The following is a 17,770-nucleotide window of genomic DNA, read 5'->3' on the forward strand; positions in this document are numbered from 1 at the left end:
TTGTTGTTTTGTTTGAAACGGTTGTGCTCGCCTCAGTCCCCGGCCTTTCGCCGACTGTCGGGCTCAGACTTCGAACTTTGAGAAGCGCGACATCTTGTGACGCAGCTCGGTCATCAAGAAGACGGTCGAACGTTGAGCAGTTGGCCCCCTCTCTGACCAATCAGCGGAAGGAATGCTGGTACGCTGTAAGCTCAGCCAATGACGGCTTACATGTTTTAACTCGAAAATGACGTACCCTCCATTGTGAAGCAAAGGAGTAACAAACGATATTTTTATATATATTGAAAAACGGGTTAAGTGACGTAAGTTTCACACTCTGTAGAAACGGAAGGTTTGTCTTATTTACTGTGGCAGGTGTGAATTTTTGCAGAATTACTTGAATGAATCGTTGAATGGCATCGGCAGCTAAAGGCTAACGTTAGAAAGCTAATACATACCGTAAAGGATGCTACCAAGCAGTATATAAAACCATGTAAATGTTATCAGGAGATTGTGTTAATTAATGACTGTATTTTAAATATTTTATGTCGTTCTAGCAGGATGAAGGTGGTCAATCTCAAGCAAGCCATTCTGCAGGCATGGAAGGAGCGTTGGAGTGACTATCAGTGGGCTATCAACATAAAGAAAAACTTTCCAAAGGGAGCAACTTGGGATTATCTTAACCTAGCAGGTCAGGAGAAGGAAACCAGACTACATGCTAATTATTTTCTGTTCCAGTGGTCTTACTCTCTTTGTAAATGCTGTTTTTGTGTTCCAGAGGCTCTGATGGAACAGGCCATGATTGGTCCCTCTCCCAACCCCCTCATTTTATCATATCTCAAATATGCAATAAGTTCCCAGGTAAGACAAAAAATTGTGCAACTGAGCAGAGTGTCAATGAGTAATTGTATAGTTTTTCAAGCTTTCCCAACTCTCCTTAGATGGTGTCTTACTCCAGTGTGCTTACAGCCATCAGCAAGGTAATATATGATTGATGAAATTATGTCAATATGCATTTTTCAGTAAGATACAAGGGACTTCAATTGTGTTTATCTCTTCTCTATTAGTTTGAAGATTTTTCACGGGAGCTGTGTGTCAAGTCATTGTTGGAAATAATGGACATGTTCTGCCATCGTCTCAGGTAAGCAAAATTTATGTCAGATGTGTATCATCATCACCACCATGTATTTTTCAGTCTTGATGAAACCCACATCCCAAAGTAAAGCTAAAGATAGTTGTATTATTCATGTTTTGAATCATGGATCATAAGTACATTTCACACTGATATTAGGAGTAAATTTGAGAAAGTTCTCAAAGAAAAATATATCAAAATATACTAAACCAAACTTGTCAGTTGCACAAATGTAATGAGGTAGTTTTATTTCATTTTCAGATTGACATGTTCTGTTCCAAAACACAAAAGATGTTTGAAACCTATTTTTTATTTTTTGAAATGACAAGCTAATTCAAAATATAGGCTTTAGAGTACACTAATAACCTTATCTGACTTGCAGGACTAGACATCCAAGGCAAAATTTGTAGCCAAGAATCTGTTATCATTGATTATACATAAAAACACTGAATTGGAATTTGGAATTTCAGCTTCCCTTGTTTTGCAATGATGTCTAAAACATGCTGCTCATCCAGTGTGTTGGGGTTTTTTTTTTTAGGTAGAAGAAAAGCCCACATAAAACCAAGATCAGCTAACTTACATATGTGTCTTTTCACTAATTGTTTTTCAATAATGACGTACAGCTGCTGAGCAATAACAAAATTTTGTACCGGTTGTTTCTCAATGTTAAGCTCAGGAGTATTCCTTTTTGTGTGTTTAACTTAAATCTAATCTTACTGACCTTTAAATTTACATCCTAGTGCATTTCCAATAGATTAATATGAGTACTGTTGAAGAGATTAGTGGATTTCTGTTCCTTCTTTAAGTATTCCTTCACTGAATTGCCTCTCATCTCTGACTCTGAAGCTGTCACGGGAAAGCAGAGGAATGCATCGGGCTGTGTCGGGCTCAGCTGGGAGTGGTGGTGTGGCTGCTGCAAGGCTGTGCCTGGTACTGTGAGAGGCTGAGAGAACTGGGCCCCTCAGCTAGCACAGAGGCAAGTCTAAGAGCCTGCCAGGAGAGGCTTCACAATCTGATGAACAGCACCAAGAACAGAGCCTTGGTCCACATTGCCCGGCTGGAAGAACAAGGTGTTTTGTGTGTGTGTGTGTGTGTCTGTGTCTGTGTCCGTCCCCAATGTATTATAGCTCCTCTCCCTGCCAAAGCTTTATAAACAAACTCTCTAATCTCAATGGTATTCCTTCACAGGATCATGGAGCAGTGTAGAGCAAGCAATGCTGAAAGTGACAGAAGGCCTCAACAGTGTACCTAACCAGACACTGAGGAGTAAACTGGAAGAGAGCTTGTCACTAGTAAAGGGGTGAAGATTCCTGTCCTTTTCCTAAATAGTGAATGCACAAAGAGCTATTTCATGCATGGCATTTCTGTTGGAGTCAGGGTCAAGCCTCCTCATGGAAACCCTTCCTTCTTTCCTTAGTATTCCTCACATGCTGACAGTGCAGTGTGACCCTCCCCTCCATGCCTCCTTTCCATCAATACATGCCTTCATCATGCTCGAAGGAACCATGAATTTGACAGGAGAGACCCAGCCGCTGGTGGAGCAGCTGATGATGATCAAACGAATGCAGGTGAACATTTACATGCAAAGAAATGTAATTTCAAATCTGTAAGTGACAACCTTTCTTTCAAGTTAGTTGATTTAACTGTCAAGAAGAGTGTACGCAAAAACGCCCTTTAGTGCCTTGAAATAGCTTTAGTATGAAGGAGGTCACCGTTTTATTAGAGTGGCTTGTATTCTCTGTCATGATAAAGTAAAAGATTTAATTTCAGAGTCCAGTTATCTACAGAGAGCCATGTCATTTTTCTGTCAACACTGCTGTATTTTAATGGAATGTTTTTGAACATGTATTATTCCGACACACATAAACATTAAGGTAATGGGAATTAATCTAGCAAAGATGTAACTTTGATTGCACGTTGATATCATAATATAATCACAGTATACCTCTAAACCACTTTAAGTATAGTATTCGCGTATAGTTACAAAGTGACATATCAAAGTCTTTACTAATCTTAAATTGTTTTTCTTCAGCGAATTCCTGCCCCTCTTTTTGTCCTGGAGATCTGGAAGGCTTGTTTCACTGGCCTCATTGAGTCACCAGAGGGCACAGAAGAGCTCAAATGGACTGCCTTCACATTCCTCAAGGTAAGATCAACGTCAAAGATGAGGACTTGAACCTCTATCTGCTTTTCCTCTACATTCCTCTGCTCTCTCTGAGAATTTAATATATTTCTGACATTAGAGTAATGGCAAATAACATTCATACAGAGTCAATTTTAGGTGACTCATTTTCTCAACTCCCCCATTTATGTTTGTGTCTATGTTCCCCCTTAACAATGGATGGTCTTGACTCAGTTTTATATTGTCTAACCTAAGGTCGTTGCTACAATTTAGTGCACAAGGTAACTAAGTCTAAACTCAGACTGACATTCTCACCAGAAGCTTTTCAAAAATTCATAAAATAATTTCAAATTTTTCCTCCTAGATCCCACAAGTTTTACTCCGGCTAAAGAAGTATCCTCAAGGTGACAAAGGACAGGTCTGTCTCAACAAATGACAAATGAATGTACACTATCATTATGAGTGATGGTAAGCAAATGGTCAAACACAACAGCAATAAATGTTGGTTTTGCTTGTATAGCTGGTGTAGGTGGAGGCAAATAGGAAAAAAAATTGGAATTAGAATATGCTGAAAACTGATTAAAAAATGTTTGGCTTTTGATGCCAAAACTTTGACATTTATAAACTTAAGCATATTTTCCAGGACTTCATGGAAGATGTTAACATTGCGTTCCAGTACTTACTCAAGCTCACCCCATTGTTGGACAAAGCTGATCAGAGATGCAAGTAAGTGCTCCAGAGATTGCGATGCCCATCAGTACTACCTGTAAAACATTTTAGATGAGGAATTTGCTGAAAGGTAGTGTCGTGATAGTTTTTTTTAAAAATCTTTTTTTCTTGTACTTATTTGCATAGTTGTGACTGCCTCGGCATGCTCCTACAAGAGTGTAATAAGCTTGGCCTGCTGTCGGATTCAAATACAGCCAGTCTCACATCCAAACGGTACGAGCTCCCATCTCAGAAGAAATACCTATGATGCAGAACATTATGCTCAAACAATATCACTCATACCATATCCCCCATCCCCTGTAATCTGTTGCACACTCCTCCTGCTTCTTCCTCTTGCTTTCCCTCCTCTCCTCCTTCCTTTCCCTCTCCCCTTGCACATTTGATTTAGGACCGAGGACAGGGAGTTTGCCCCAAGGTTAAAGACAGCAGAAAATGCTAACATCCAGCCGAACCCAGGTCTTATCCTGAGAGCTGAGCCCACTGTTACCAATATTCTCAAGGTAGAGCACCACAACTTGCTCTCAACTGTACAGGGATTTCTTCATGTTATAGTATTGACTGTTACTTGATAGTCCTATTAGAAGTGTTCAGAATGTGTTTGCCTGAAAAGCTCAGAGTAAGAACAGAGATTGTATTTTGTATATGTAACAGTAAAAAATTGTCATCCACAATCCTTTGGTTGATAATAAAGCAAAAAAAAACAAAAACATTTTTATTAAATGTGAAACATATTCAGTCTAAGGGGAAACGGTGAGAAGAGAAACAAATTACATGGTTCAATGTAATGAGCATCAGTTGCTCAAAGATGAGGATGCTATGTGAGTACAGCTTTGTAGAAACAACAAGTGACCGTATATCTTTGCTTCTTGTTCATTAGACAGTGGATGCAGATCACTCCAAGTCCCCCGAGGGTCTTCTAGGGGTCCTGGGACACATGTTGTCCGGGAAGAGCCTGGATCTCCTCTTGGCAGCAGCAGCAGCCACAGGGAAACTCAAATCCTTTGCACGAAAATTCATTAAGTGAGTAGTAACTTCCATACCAATTTACAACCACATTTGAAAGGTAGGTCAATTAATGTGCTGCTGTGTTTGCCCCATTCAATACTCCAATTTAAAAGATTTTTTTTTGTCCCTTTTTTTTTTTTTAGGCTTAATGAGTTTCCCAAACATATCAGTGGTGAAGGATGTGAGTGACATGTTCCAATGTGGGAATTTCTTTCTTCACTGACATGCTACTTCTTGACTGAGATGCTAACAGTGAGGATTTTCCCTTTTCATTTTCAGCCAAGTCTGCATCAGTACGGGCACTGCTCTTTGATATTTCCTTTCTCATGCTCTGCCATGTGGTGCAGACATACGGCTCAGAGGTTAGTTGATTTCTGTGTGGACTTCGCATTAAATCTCACTACTCTCTCAGTGTAAGGCCACAAGGTGTTCAGACACAAGAGTTGTGCATTTCTGTCCTAACCATGTCTGCTTGCAGAGAAAAATTGTGTAAATTGAAGTCCGTGCCATCTGTCAACTTTAGTTGATTAACCCTATGGATTGACACAGTGCACGGCTCCCCCTGTCGCCAGGTTATCCTGTCAGACCCCAGTCCTTCAAGTGAGACACCCTTTTTTGAAACATGGCTGCAGACATGTATGCCTGAAGAGGGGAAGACTCTGAATCCAGACCACCCTTGCTTCAGACCTGAACCTGGCAAAGTTGAGAGCCTGGTGACCCTGTTGAACAACTCCTCAGAAATGAAACTAGTGTGAGTTGCACACAAAAATTAATATAACAATTTTTTTAAGTGCATACTTTAAATCCTTGACGGACAATCACTTAACATGCTTTACTTCAATGCTGATAATTCTCCATAATAATTACACTTAAATTGTCCTTATTGCTGCTTATATTCCCCTTCAAGTATTTCATATAAATCATAAATATCATCTATCCATGCATCTTATACTGCTTTTTCGTTTTTGGGTCGCGGGTGGTGCTGGAGCCAATCCCAGCCAACATTCTGGGCGAGCTTGGGGTAAACCCTGGACTGGTTGCCCTAACCCTAACCCTCCATCACAGGGCTAACACACAAAGACAAACCAAGACAAACAACCACTCATGCTCACATTAAGACCTACGGACAATTTAGAGTCACCAGTTAACCTGAACATTCATGTCTTTAGACAGTGGGAGGAAACCGGAAACCCACGCAGATATGGCGAGAACATGCAAACTCCACACAGGGAGGCCCAGCACTAACCACTACACCGCCGTGCTGCCATAAATATCATCTCTCAGCATATATTTCTATATTTCAATTACTATAACTAATAGTGCTTGTCTACAAATTCCCGAACACTAAAAACCTCAATACCATTATTTGCATTTTCATTTCTGTATTATGAGGAAAATATGTAGTGGAAATTTCTTAACTATGGCAAGTTATGTTCCAAATATGGAAGTTCCTCCTGACGTTCTGCTCTCACAGTCAGGTGAAATGGCATGAAATTTGCCTCAGCACTCCAGCAGCCATCTTGGAAGTTTTGAATGCGTGGGAGAATGGTGTGCTCTCTGTCGAGGCAGTGCAGGTATGTCCAGTGAAAATTCCCAAATGGTCTTTGCTTATGCAGTACCAGTAACCTCCCTATAAGACACATTATCTAAGAATCTAAACAAATTTTCTTTGCCCTACTGTTGTCGTTTGACTCATTCTCAAGTGAGTATGACGGATTTTTTCGGAAACTGATGAACAATGCAACACGTCTCACTTCTGTTTGATTGCATTCTAGTTTTTTGTTGTTGTTGTTTTTTTTTTTGTTTTTTTTTTTATAGAATCTAACGCAATGTGGAACATTTCCCCATAGTTGTCATCAGACCACTATGTCCTTTCTTCCTCTTTTTTTTACTACGTTCATCTTTTTCTGAATGTAGAAGATCACAGACAACATCAAGGGTAAAGTCTGCAGTATGGCCATCTGCGCCGTGGCCTGGCTGGTGGCCCATGTCAGGATGTTGGGGAGGGACGAGAGGGAGAAACCGCAGACTATGATAAGACAGCTTGTGACCCCACTGTATGGAGAGAACACGCTGCAGTTTTACAATGAACGGTACAAACAACTGAAACACACATTGGCATTTCCCAATCTATGACCAGGTGCTGATGATGAAAGAGTCCATTACTATATAAATTAAGATTTCATTATCTCTCAACATGTCACCAGCGTGATCATTATGAGTTCCATCATGGAGCACATGTGCGCTGACGTCTTCCAACAAACGGCTGCAACTCTTCGCCCCCCTGTGGAGGGCCAGGAACCAATTCCATACCGCAACTTGCTGCCTGCTAAAGAGCCCATTCACAAGGCACTCAGCAAGCAGTTTCAGGCAGTGTTGCGCAAAGGCTGGGTGGACAGCCGGGCACTTCATCTGTTCGAGAGTCTTCTCAACATGGGAGGAGTTTTCTGGTTCACTAACAATTTGGTCAAGGTAGGAGGATGAACTAAAGTTGGTTTGGTCCTCAATCAAAATCCCCATAAACGACTATGTAGAAATGGAAAGATTGTTTTGGAGATTTAGAATTTCTCACTAACCAGCAGTCAGTAGACACTAGTTTACTCAAATGTATTGCAAAGCAATATTTTGCTTGTAAAACTATTAACTGGCAAGGTGCCAAATTTTCTTTTATGTGAATTTGACTGATTTAAGTTCTGTTACCTTTTCAATCTGCATTTATAGAAATTTAAGTTTCAAACCAATTAAACCTGTCAATATTTTGACTGCTAACTTGGAACATAATATGATTCTTCACCCCTTGCTCGCACTCACACAAGGGAAAGGGATTTCTGTACATGCAGGCAACAGACACATATTGAGTGTTCTCCAAGATGTGTCAAAACATATGTCTGATAAAATATTTTCCATATAACTTTCACACACACAATTTTTACATCCAGCTTAGTAAGACAGGAATCAATTTCATAATATAATGATTTTTGCTCATACATTGTACCTAGATCATTTGTTGCTTCCTCAACTTTAAGTGGAATAGAATTAAACCCGTGTATGTAATCAGAGCTCTGCATGCTATTTTAGGAGCTCCTAAGGGAGACTCAGCGGGAGTGGGCCAATCGGGTGGTGGAGTTGCTCTACAGCATCTTTTGTCTGGACACTCAGCAGATCACCCTCACCCTGCTGGGTACCATACTGCCCAACCTGCTCACCGATTCTGCCCACTGGCACAGCCTGGCAGACCCGCCAGGAAAAGCACTGGCCAAGTAAGAGAAGTTTACTGCTATGATGTTAGCAGCAGTAGTTTGTGTTTAATTTAGGATCTGTTGTTAACTCTTTGGGATTGCTCCTCAGGCTGTCCGTGTGGTGTGCACTCAGCTCTTATTCCTCTCATCACAAAGGCACGTTCTCAGCTCGTCAACGCAAAAGGCAGCGAGAAGACATCGAGGTAAAAGTGTCAGATAAGGAGCTTGTTGTTTAATCAAAAGAAGGGCTTTTTCCAGTAGGAGAAAGCACAGTTTAAAAATATAATGATCTCCAAAACACTGTTGACTAAAATGTAATAATATTGGCCACAGGACTATAACAGCCTCTTTCCCTTGGATGACACTCAACCATCTAAACTCATGCGTCTGCTCAGTTCCAACGAGGATGAGCCTGTTGCCCTTTCCAGCCCAGGTCAGTCTATTAATGCCAGTTTATTACACAGTTATTTATTAGTTATGAAACCTAAGACCACTTATCTGTTAGCCTGACAGTCTGAGCTGGTGATTAAGAAAGTACCACATGATTTTCAAAAGCAAATAGAACAGCAAGCTGCTTCTTGTACACATCTTTTAGCCAGATTAGAAGAAGATTAAATCTGATCCATTTGTCTTGCCATCATCATGTTTCAAAATTAGTACTGCAGTTTATTGTCAGTCAATTACTAGAATAATAGAGTGCAATATTGTGCTTTCTCATTATCTTTCTATCGATGGTGTTATTTAGCAGTGTTGCATTGTGGCTCTCATCAACTCCATTTGTTCTGACATTCGGTATGTCGTCAGTTCAGATTAACAGTTGTGGAAAGTTTCGCTTAAGTTTAACCTACAGCTAGGTAGAAAAGTTCCACAAAAGGTGTCTTCCGTGGACGGAAAGATGGATGACCCATGTCTGAAATGTCTCAAATCGCTCGGTTTAATGACTGTGGAGAAGAATTTATTAGTTTGAATTGAATTGAATTGAAATAATTGATATTGAAATAAACTACAAGTTTCAATACACTGTTGAATACTACTGTTTGACCTTTGTCCTTATAAAGACCTTATTTGGGCATTCACCATAGACTAGGCCTTAATTTGTCCCACAGTGGGCACTTCTGCAGTGTTAGAGTAGCAAAGTTGACAGTTCGAATTCGACAGAATTACTCTTAGCTTTGGTTTCATAGGAAGGTGACTTGTGTTGAACAAGGTTATTTTGGGAACTGTAGATGATTATGTAAGGCAGCAGTGGAAGGAAGTTTTTAAAATTTCACAACCTAAAATCAAAATGCCATTATTGTCATCCACAAGCACAATACAAATGACTTTTAGCAGCATCAAACAGTGTCAACAGTGATTCTGAGATTCTGTTTATTTTCACAAATGATCATATAAAATGAAAAATTCTTCCACTGTTTCTCATATCATGTAGTAATTTTATATTCCAATAGGAGACCGATCAATGAGCAGTTCACTCTCAGCATCCCAACTCCACACGGTCAATATGAGGGACCCTCTGAACCGAGTCCTGGGTGAGAACTTTGTCCACACACATGCACAGAGAAATGAACCCTCACCTCTCTACTCTGCATGTTCCCCTTCTACAATCTTTATAGAATAACAATGGCAAAGGGGGGCTGCTCCGGCTGATTATGGTGCCTGTCACATTTGTGTTTGTGTACGAGTGTGTGTAAAAGTGATGAGCCCAAAGAAAAATTTCTGCTTCCCTTGGGGCAGACAAAAAAGAATCTATCTATCTCTCTATAGCCGCAGCATTCATGACTGAATTTAGCCGGGGGTTCCTGTTTTGTATGCCATACCCGTCAGTGATATTTCCTGTCTGCATTTTCACTAATAACTATCAAATAAAGGCAAACATGCCACCCAATGAGGGAATGAATAAGAGAAATTAAATGGAAAATCTTAGTGTTTGCTTCCATAGCAGACACCACCGGTCAATGAATGAATGAATGAATCAATTATGTTTTGTCATACAGCAGCTACAGTACATTCTTGTACTGTAGGCTTTAGTCTAGCCTTTAGCCAGTTGTGTTACTTTGCGAAATTCAAAGTCTGTAAGTCTGGTTTTACTTCTCCTCTAGCATTACACTATATTTTTGTTACCTCAGGAAAAGGGCATCAGTACACAAAATATGTCCATTCACTTTAACCATATCAGTAAATGCCACATGTTGCCTTCTCCCCAGCCAACCTTTTCCTCCTCATTTCCTCCATCCTGGGCTCCAAGATGGCAGGACCTCACACCCAGTTTGTGCAAAGCTTTATGGAGGAGTGTGTTGAGTGTTTAGAGCAGGGGAGTCGCGGGAGCATCCTGCAGTTCATGCCTTTTACAATGGTAAGTTATGACCTGGAGGAGGAAGGAAGGCTGAATGGGTGGAGATAGTGAGGGAGTGCTTATTACATCAGACACTACTGGGAAGGGGTTGGATGTCCTTAAAATTAGATGATTGCTATTCTGGTTGAAATCACATTTTTCAGAGCTGAATGGTTTGATAAAGAATGATCAGTCTCAAAGCTCTTCGGGTTAACAAAATAAATATTTGGGGTGCTTGAGTTGTTTTAATTCCACTTTGATGTTATTTGTGCCAGTGGATTTCTGATAACCTTTGATCATTGTTATGATCAAACAATAATTAATTAGTTTTTCTATTTACAGTACAGGCCTTCTCATTCAAATGAATAGGAAAGTGTGTCCAAACTTTTGGCCTGTACTGTATATTTCACCATACCTTATGCAGCTTCATACCAGTCACTATGTCCTCAGACACACTGAGCCTGTAAACCAATAGTTATTGGCCTCTTTCTTCTTCTTTTTCCCTTTTCATCCAGGTTTCTGAGCTTGTGAAGCTGCCAGCTCTGGCCAAACCTAAAGTTGTTCTTGCCATCACTGACCTGACCCTGCCACTAGGCAGGAGAGTAGCTGCCAAAGCCATATCAGCCTTGTAAACTTTGGATTTAAAACATCCATACCAAATGAACCCAGTTCTGTCTAAGTGGGTACATCAACATACAGGTAAAAACACAACTGAGTGTTTAGGTGTCTACCTGGCTGGCTCATCTAAATAAATGGAAAACATGTCTGTCACCATATATCTGTAAACACTGTTTGGCTACTCTTTTTTTTTTTTTTTTATTGTCCTTTTTCACTTTTGTGTAATGTGTAAATAAGATTTAGGCTTAAAACCTTTGATAAAGATCATTTGTGTCTGTTCAATAATATTTACTTATGTCATGTGAGTCATTTGTTGGTATTTATCAGCTCAAGTAATGATTACATCATATTTGGATGTTAACTGATCACAGGATCCAACCACTATGCCCCAGTAAAATGAGTTGCATGCTAGCAGTGGTAATACGTGACACAATGTACAAGGGGATTTGGATCATCTTCTGACAATTGCTCATGGTCACCAGGTGACCAGTCACCATTTGAAACACTTCCTCAAGGAAATCTGTCTGACTGGTACAGAAATAATGACACAGCAGTATCCATTTCACTTTTGGTTGTACTTCCCTATTGCAGTATTAACTGGAATCTTAGACCTAATTTAGATCTAATTTCATTGTTGAGATTGCATGCATAAGCATGACGCAGATGTGTCAGTATGGGCAGTCTGTGACAGTAAGGAACAAATTCCATTTACAGTTTTTATTATTATTACAACATCACAAAATACAGTTTTAAAAGAAGCTTCATCCAAAAATAATCAGTTTCATTTCACAATGTTAAATAGAAAATATGATAACGTCATAACATAATTTATAAACTCTGCTACTGATAGATACTTTAAATATAGTTTTAGGAGTAATTAATTACATTTTGGGTTTTTTGAGTAAGAGTTGCGAGCTTTATTTTCCAGTCGGTATGCAATGTAAACAAAATTAAGTACTTTCAGTAGAAGCTAGCAGATCTTTAAGACAAAAGTTGCTTGTTTTCAACAATAAGAAGACTGGAGAATACACATTTTTGTTATCAAAAAATAAATTCCTCAAATAAATATTCCATATGACCATTTCATAAATACAAAAAATAAATACAAATAATAAACAAATAATAAATAATCTAACAGATAAATAAATAAATGCCATGATAAAATGGCAGCATAAACTTGAGTTTTTGACACATGCCAAAAGTGGAGAATGGCACCAATCGGGTCAGCTTTCTGTCTCCTCTTCGTTGCTCTGGTCCAGACTCCTGAGGCAGCGAACTGTGTCCTGCCCAAAGCCCTGGAGCTGTACTAGAGTCAGGTGTGCTGCCACCTGAACGTCATACTCCCCTTGCAGTTGTAGAACCACTGGAGTTGGGGTGGGTTGTGTCATAACATCTTTTTGGACCATTTTTAGCATCTGCAAAAAATGGAGAAAGTTGTCATTAAGATGCTCAAAGTACAAATTATCTGTCAGGACAGACAACGGTCCAGAGGCATACTCTTACCTTATTAGTCTGAATGATGAGGTCTCTGATGTCAGCCATTAGATCTGCCAGTTTGTTTTTGTTTCTCAGCTGCTCGAAGACTGAGCTCAGTAAGGCCCGGTGCAGCTCAAAACCCTCCAGCATGTGTGTCAAACTGGTTTGCTAATGGAGAAGAATACAAAAAAAATGAGACATGTTGTGCTTCACCTTCATTATAGTTAAAGATGTTGGCAGAAGCTTACCAAAGTGAAGCTCTCTGACACAACTCTCATGACAGGAGCAGTGGGGATCCCAATCTTTGATGCCATTAGTTCAAACTTTGAATTGTCTGAGGAATTCAGCTGTAGATTCTGTGAGTAGAGAGAATACAGATGTTAGGAATAGATTCCAGCTTGACATGCAGAAGTAAGTAGAAGTTGCTTTGGTATGCAAAAAATTGCAAAATCCTTTAATGTCTCAAAGTGTAGTCCAGGGGCTACTAGGACTCCTTGAGGAATTTCTCAGATGTCACAAGCAAAAGTGCAATAATGTGATTTCAAATGTTTTTGTCACCATTTCGAAATAACTTCTGAAATTTGAAATGTGCAGTCAGACATTGAAATTCATATTTAAAGTCCTTTCCTTCTTAAAAGTAATTCTTCAGTATGGAGAATGAAACTTGCCTCATATATTGTTAATTTCTCTGAAAATGCATCATTTTATATTACAGGCGCTGTGTTTCATTTGTTAGGTACCAATTTGTGTTAGATTTATTTAATGTATAGCTCATGTGCAGTACAAGTATAAAGTGGGATACAATGCACATACTTGAAATATTTATATCAAAATTGTAGCGTAGTGTACTATAACAGCACATAAAGGCAGCTTGCCACCGCAGTGAACAAAGCAACAGAAAAGACTGCAGACTGAACCAAGATAATACATGATCACATTTAATTCTAACCTTTAAACATACCGACTGCACAGATCATCAGATAGTTTGACCTGAACTCTTAGAACAGCCTTTAGGGCCAGTTAACAGTCCCGACAGGCTCAGTCATGCAGGAGCGCCAGTTCTGGGCCCGGAGTTAAAAAAAAAAAAAAACGCAGCTGAGCCTGCATGAAGCACCAAATCCCGCACCTTCCTGCAGTCTCTCACCTCGATGTGAATGCAGGATTCGTGCGTGCTGGGAATAGAGAGCAGGATCCTCTCCACCAAGCTGCGGCTCCTCTGAACCATCTCCTGGAAATCCGGATCCTCAACAAGTGCGCTCCTTTCCGGACGAGGCGCGCTGCGAGCGACGGTGGCCATGAAGGAGGACACGGCGAAAACTGCAAGAAGAGAAAAATCAAAACGCTGGCATGAGGGATAATCACTGCTTCAATGTGTGAGTGTGTGTGAGGGGAAGGCACAGGGCGGAACACGGCTGATCTGTCTGTGCTGCAGCACTGGGCATGCCCCCCTACAGGCTGAAGAGCTGCACCAGTTCAGAATAGTCACTGTAATGTGAAACCTGAAAGTAACTGCAGCACTTAAACATAGAGAGGATGACAGTTTGAGCAGATGTTAAGTAGTAATCTATTCCTCTTGCTTTAAAACCCAGAGTGCAGCCTGATCAGCACCTCACTGTTCTGTTGAATCTTCCCCCCTCTGGGTCTGTGCTGTGTCTGGAGAGGCTGGAGATGATCAGCCAGAGGAAGGAAGGAAGCATTTTACAGGCATTGCCTCACTACTCACCAATCAGGATGTGCATGGCCTCTGTTGGGGAATGTCTTAAAAGTATTGACCTCGAGTGAACACTTTCCATGATTTAAAGTACGCTTATAGTCACATATATATAGCAATCCTTTTAGTGGGATTTCCCATCATTGGCCAACTGAAGTAGTCTCATGAGTGATGTTTCCACGAATTCGTCAGTTTAAATACATCAATTTAATGAATTTAAAAAGCCCAATTTAATAATTCACTTGGATGTCGAGTGGATAGATGTATATATAAGCACTTAAAATGAGACACATTATATATATATGTATATATATTACATTTTTTTGTGATATAATTTTCAGTGTAAACTTCCAGAAAAACACAATTTAAGAGTTATGTGTTTATGGAAGTGGAACTCCAACACCCCTGTAACTCAGCCTGGCGTTGAGAGTGACACAAAACCATTTAAATTCATAAAACAGAAAGAAGGGAAACAGCAGTCAGAAAAAAATTGAAACTGAAAGTACATAAAAACGTCACTGAAAATGGTTTACGTTTTTGTTGTCGTCATTGTTGTGGGTGTTTTGTTTCTTGGGTTTTTCTTGGTTTTTTTTTTTCCTAGGAGGACTTTTCTTACCATATGATCTCCATGTGGTTTGTACCATGACTGTCAACCTCTGTATTTGTTTATTTAGTTTTTACAGATTCTGGCACAGAAGACAGAAATAGTTGTGATGCATGATGACATGGAAGTGAAGATGACTTCCTACAGATACAGTCAGGCCCACACTTTTTTCCCCTGTATCGTAGTAATCATCCTGAAAGTGTCCAGGAATAGATCATTTGGTTTGTTTGTTTAAAATCTAATCTCTGCAGCAAATAGACAGATCCCAACTGGAGTTTTCTTGATGCATGACTGTGCCCAATGTTTCTGGTCCCGTGGTTGAAGGCTGGCAGATACACGAGAGCCATCTGGTGGAATTATCTATGACCTGCAGAGTAAACCTCAGCTGTGTGGCTTCACTTTTCAAAAAATTTGATGGCTGTATTTTATTCGCAAAATCTGAAAGTTTACATATGGCTTTTTCATTTTCTTTTTGTCATTATAGGAAGAATTTGTCATCATAGGACATAACTTAACTTTCTCTACTTGACTCGAGCGAGTAGATTTACGCAGCTGATGCTGGTCTGTTGGATTCTAATTTTGAAGTGATCCTCAAAAAACTGCACTATGGCCACATCAAATCATGTGTCTCTATTGTAGCAGGTTGTTTTGCTTCATGCGCTAACATGAGGCCCCTTGATCAGTTAGTGTCGCTGTGTTACACTGGCCATGACATTGCCATGCTTGATAGGCCATGAAGTGAAGCTGTCAAATCTGATCCCTGAAATCCACACTGGTCTGATCTCCTATCAGTCTTGCACATGAAATGAGGGCATTACTTACTGCTGAGGCCTCACTCTGTGGACCCGTCAATGACCCAGCTGGAAACTAACCACAGGGTGTCTTTGATGCACTGTATGACAGTGTCACCTTTGTTTCTGCTTGCTGCAACACTGGTTTTGCAGCAATTGAAAATGTGTGCACTGTCCTTGGATCACAGGCCTGGAGGCCATTAAGGATGTGATACTCCTTTATTAAATAAACATTTTTTGACAAAGGAAGTAGCTTATAAGGTCCTGGATTTTGGGATCACGTACAAATGGAAACAGAACTTTAATTTTAATCAGGATCTTCGTGCTTCAAGATAAGGAAAATATTGTTCATCTGTAGATAAGAAAAAGGCTATTATTGTACGAATTAAAGTCACTTCTTGTTAGACGTTTTGCTCAACATTCTTGATCAGATCCAAGAACAGGATGTCGTGTTTGGTAAGACTGATACTTTCATATGAAAGTGTACCACTAAGCTGTTCAGTCTATCAGGAAGTTATGAAACTGAGGAATTCGGAAATTAGTTTGAGCTTGAATCATCTGGGCCACTGTCCAAAGCATCTGTGTTAAAAACTGGGCGAATTGACATTTTAGACAGAAAGGAATTTTTCTCAGGAAGCGATTTCACAACAAATATGATGAAGACATGTCTTTTTCATTTGCAGAAATTAGATTGAAATACAAATCACCTTTATTACTTTATTTCTACTGACAATCTTACATCCAACTTTTTACAGAGCTTAGACATTTAATTGGAAACCAACCATGTATTATTTGTGTCATTTGCTAATTTGCAGTTGTGTTTTTGTAATGCTGTATTTCATTTAATTGTCTTAAAAACGCAAATTTGTGTTTTTATGGCTCTTGAACGCATTGGTTAAGCTGTAGCTTTCTTACATATACACTTACACACTTACCACAACAGAGGGAGCTGTGTAACCGAAATTGAGAATGGGATGGTTTTCTCCTCACAGAGCCCTAAATTGACGTCTTTTATCTGGGGATCGCTTCCTGGGAGACACCATCTAAAACAGATCATCTCAGAATATTGACACTCATCTGAAAGATGTCCTCGTCAATCTCCTCAGATGCAGCATCTTCGGTGTCACTCACCTATTTAAGCTGAAGGGGGAAAATTGACAGGGGCCCACATAGGCTCTTACTGGGAGATCCCATGTGATCTTGAAGTTTGGAAACATTTTCATCTGCAACCCAACCCCAAACAGGGCCGCGCTCAGTGGGATTGGATGTGTCACCTTATCCTCCACTTTGTGTCCCATTACCCAGCAGTTGTAATGCTCACACCAGTGTAACGTGTCTAAGGTAGCAGCCCGAGCAAGCTGAGCTGGCCTGAAATTTAAATTAACCTCAGCGACATTTATGGGTGCTGGGGAACAGAGGTGTTACATTACCAGTACTCTCACTCCCCGCGTGCACACACACATACACAGGGATACACACTTGTATGTTAACAAAAGTGTGTGCACACTCACATACATTTGCTGAGGAAAGTACAGAGACACACAGGACTGTTGCCACCACTATGTTTATCACCTCAAGTGGTGACACTCCCTTAACAGAGGCTGGTTTCAAAGCCACCGTGAGACTCTGTTATCAGGGAGCTTTGTATGTGTGTGTGGTAGGAAATGTCAGAGAGTGAGGCTTACCATCTATTTTTCAGTACTATTGAACCTCCGGCTCGTCACAGGAGGCTGTACCAGAGCTTCCTTAAGATAAACCCTGCCATTATCATTATCAGTGTTTTCTGTAAAACAAACTCAGTCCGTTAACACGGACCATGGAACAAGGGAGCTGTTCAAATGGTATGATGGTAGAAAATGTTGATTACTGCACCAGCTACTAATTTGCTGTGAATGGCTAAGGAGTTGTGTTATTCTTATACATTAAAAAATGTGCCACCTTGCTTTTTCAAATGCTGGGAAAAGGGTAGTCTGGGGATACAGTGAACTGACATTGTATGAACCTGTGAGTCCTCTGGACCCTTCCCGAGCAG

At 40.1% G+C, this 17,770-nt stretch overlaps 1 protein-coding gene across 4 annotated transcripts; it reads left to right on the forward strand.

Annotated features, from left to right (window-relative positions):
• The first annotated feature begins 214 nt into the window (after positions 1–214).
• med24 (mediator complex subunit 24) lies at positions 215–11,528 on the forward strand. Of its 4 annotated transcripts, none has more exons than XM_029527550.1 (26): positions 215–302; positions 537–670; positions 758–840; positions 921–959; positions 1,047–1,120; positions 1,958–2,181; positions 2,300–2,411; positions 2,529–2,679; positions 3,144–3,257; positions 3,598–3,651; positions 3,877–3,959; positions 4,089–4,175; positions 4,351–4,462; positions 4,840–4,982; positions 5,111–5,148; positions 5,247–5,329; positions 5,540–5,718; positions 6,442–6,541; positions 6,885–7,060; positions 7,175–7,439; positions 8,046–8,227; positions 8,316–8,409; positions 8,540–8,639; positions 9,655–9,735; positions 10,411–10,559; positions 11,054–11,527. In XM_029527550.1, exons 2-26 carry the CDS (start codon positions 541–543, stop codon positions 11,168–11,170), a joined length of 2,970 nt encoding a protein of 989 aa, XP_029383410.1. In that variant the 5' UTR covers positions 215–302; positions 537–540; the 3' UTR covers positions 11,171–11,527. The 4 variants fall into 4 exon arrangements, with proteins under 4 accessions (XP_029383410.1, XP_029383413.1, XP_029383411.1 ...); XM_029527553.1 differs by having other exon boundaries at positions 4,363–4,462; XM_029527551.1 differs by having other exon boundaries at positions 226–302; positions 540–670; positions 11,054–11,528.
• The last annotated feature ends 6,242 nt before the right edge of the window (positions 11,529–17,770 follow it).

The sequence above is a fragment of the Echeneis naucrates genome, chromosome 19 (assembly GCF_900963305.1).
Source record: "Echeneis naucrates chromosome 19, fEcheNa1.1, whole genome shotgun sequence".
NCBI classification, from domain to species: Eukaryota; Metazoa; Chordata; class Actinopteri; order Carangiformes; family Echeneidae; genus Echeneis; species Echeneis naucrates.

Bases quoted from the DNA above. Each gene is read 5' to 3' on its own strand.
- med24 (XM_029527550.1), top strand. From the start codon at position 541: ATGAAGGTGGTCAATCTCAAGCAAGCCATTCTGCAGGCATGGAAGGAG. The intron at 2,412-2,528 runs GTGAAGATTCCT...TTCTTTCCTTAG, and splicing joins AGCTTGTCACTAGTAAAGGG to TATTCCTCACATGCTGACAG. The intron at 5,149-5,246 runs GTGAGTGACATG...TTTCATTTTCAG, and splicing joins ACATATCAGTGGTGAAGGAT to CCAAGTCTGCATCAGTACGG.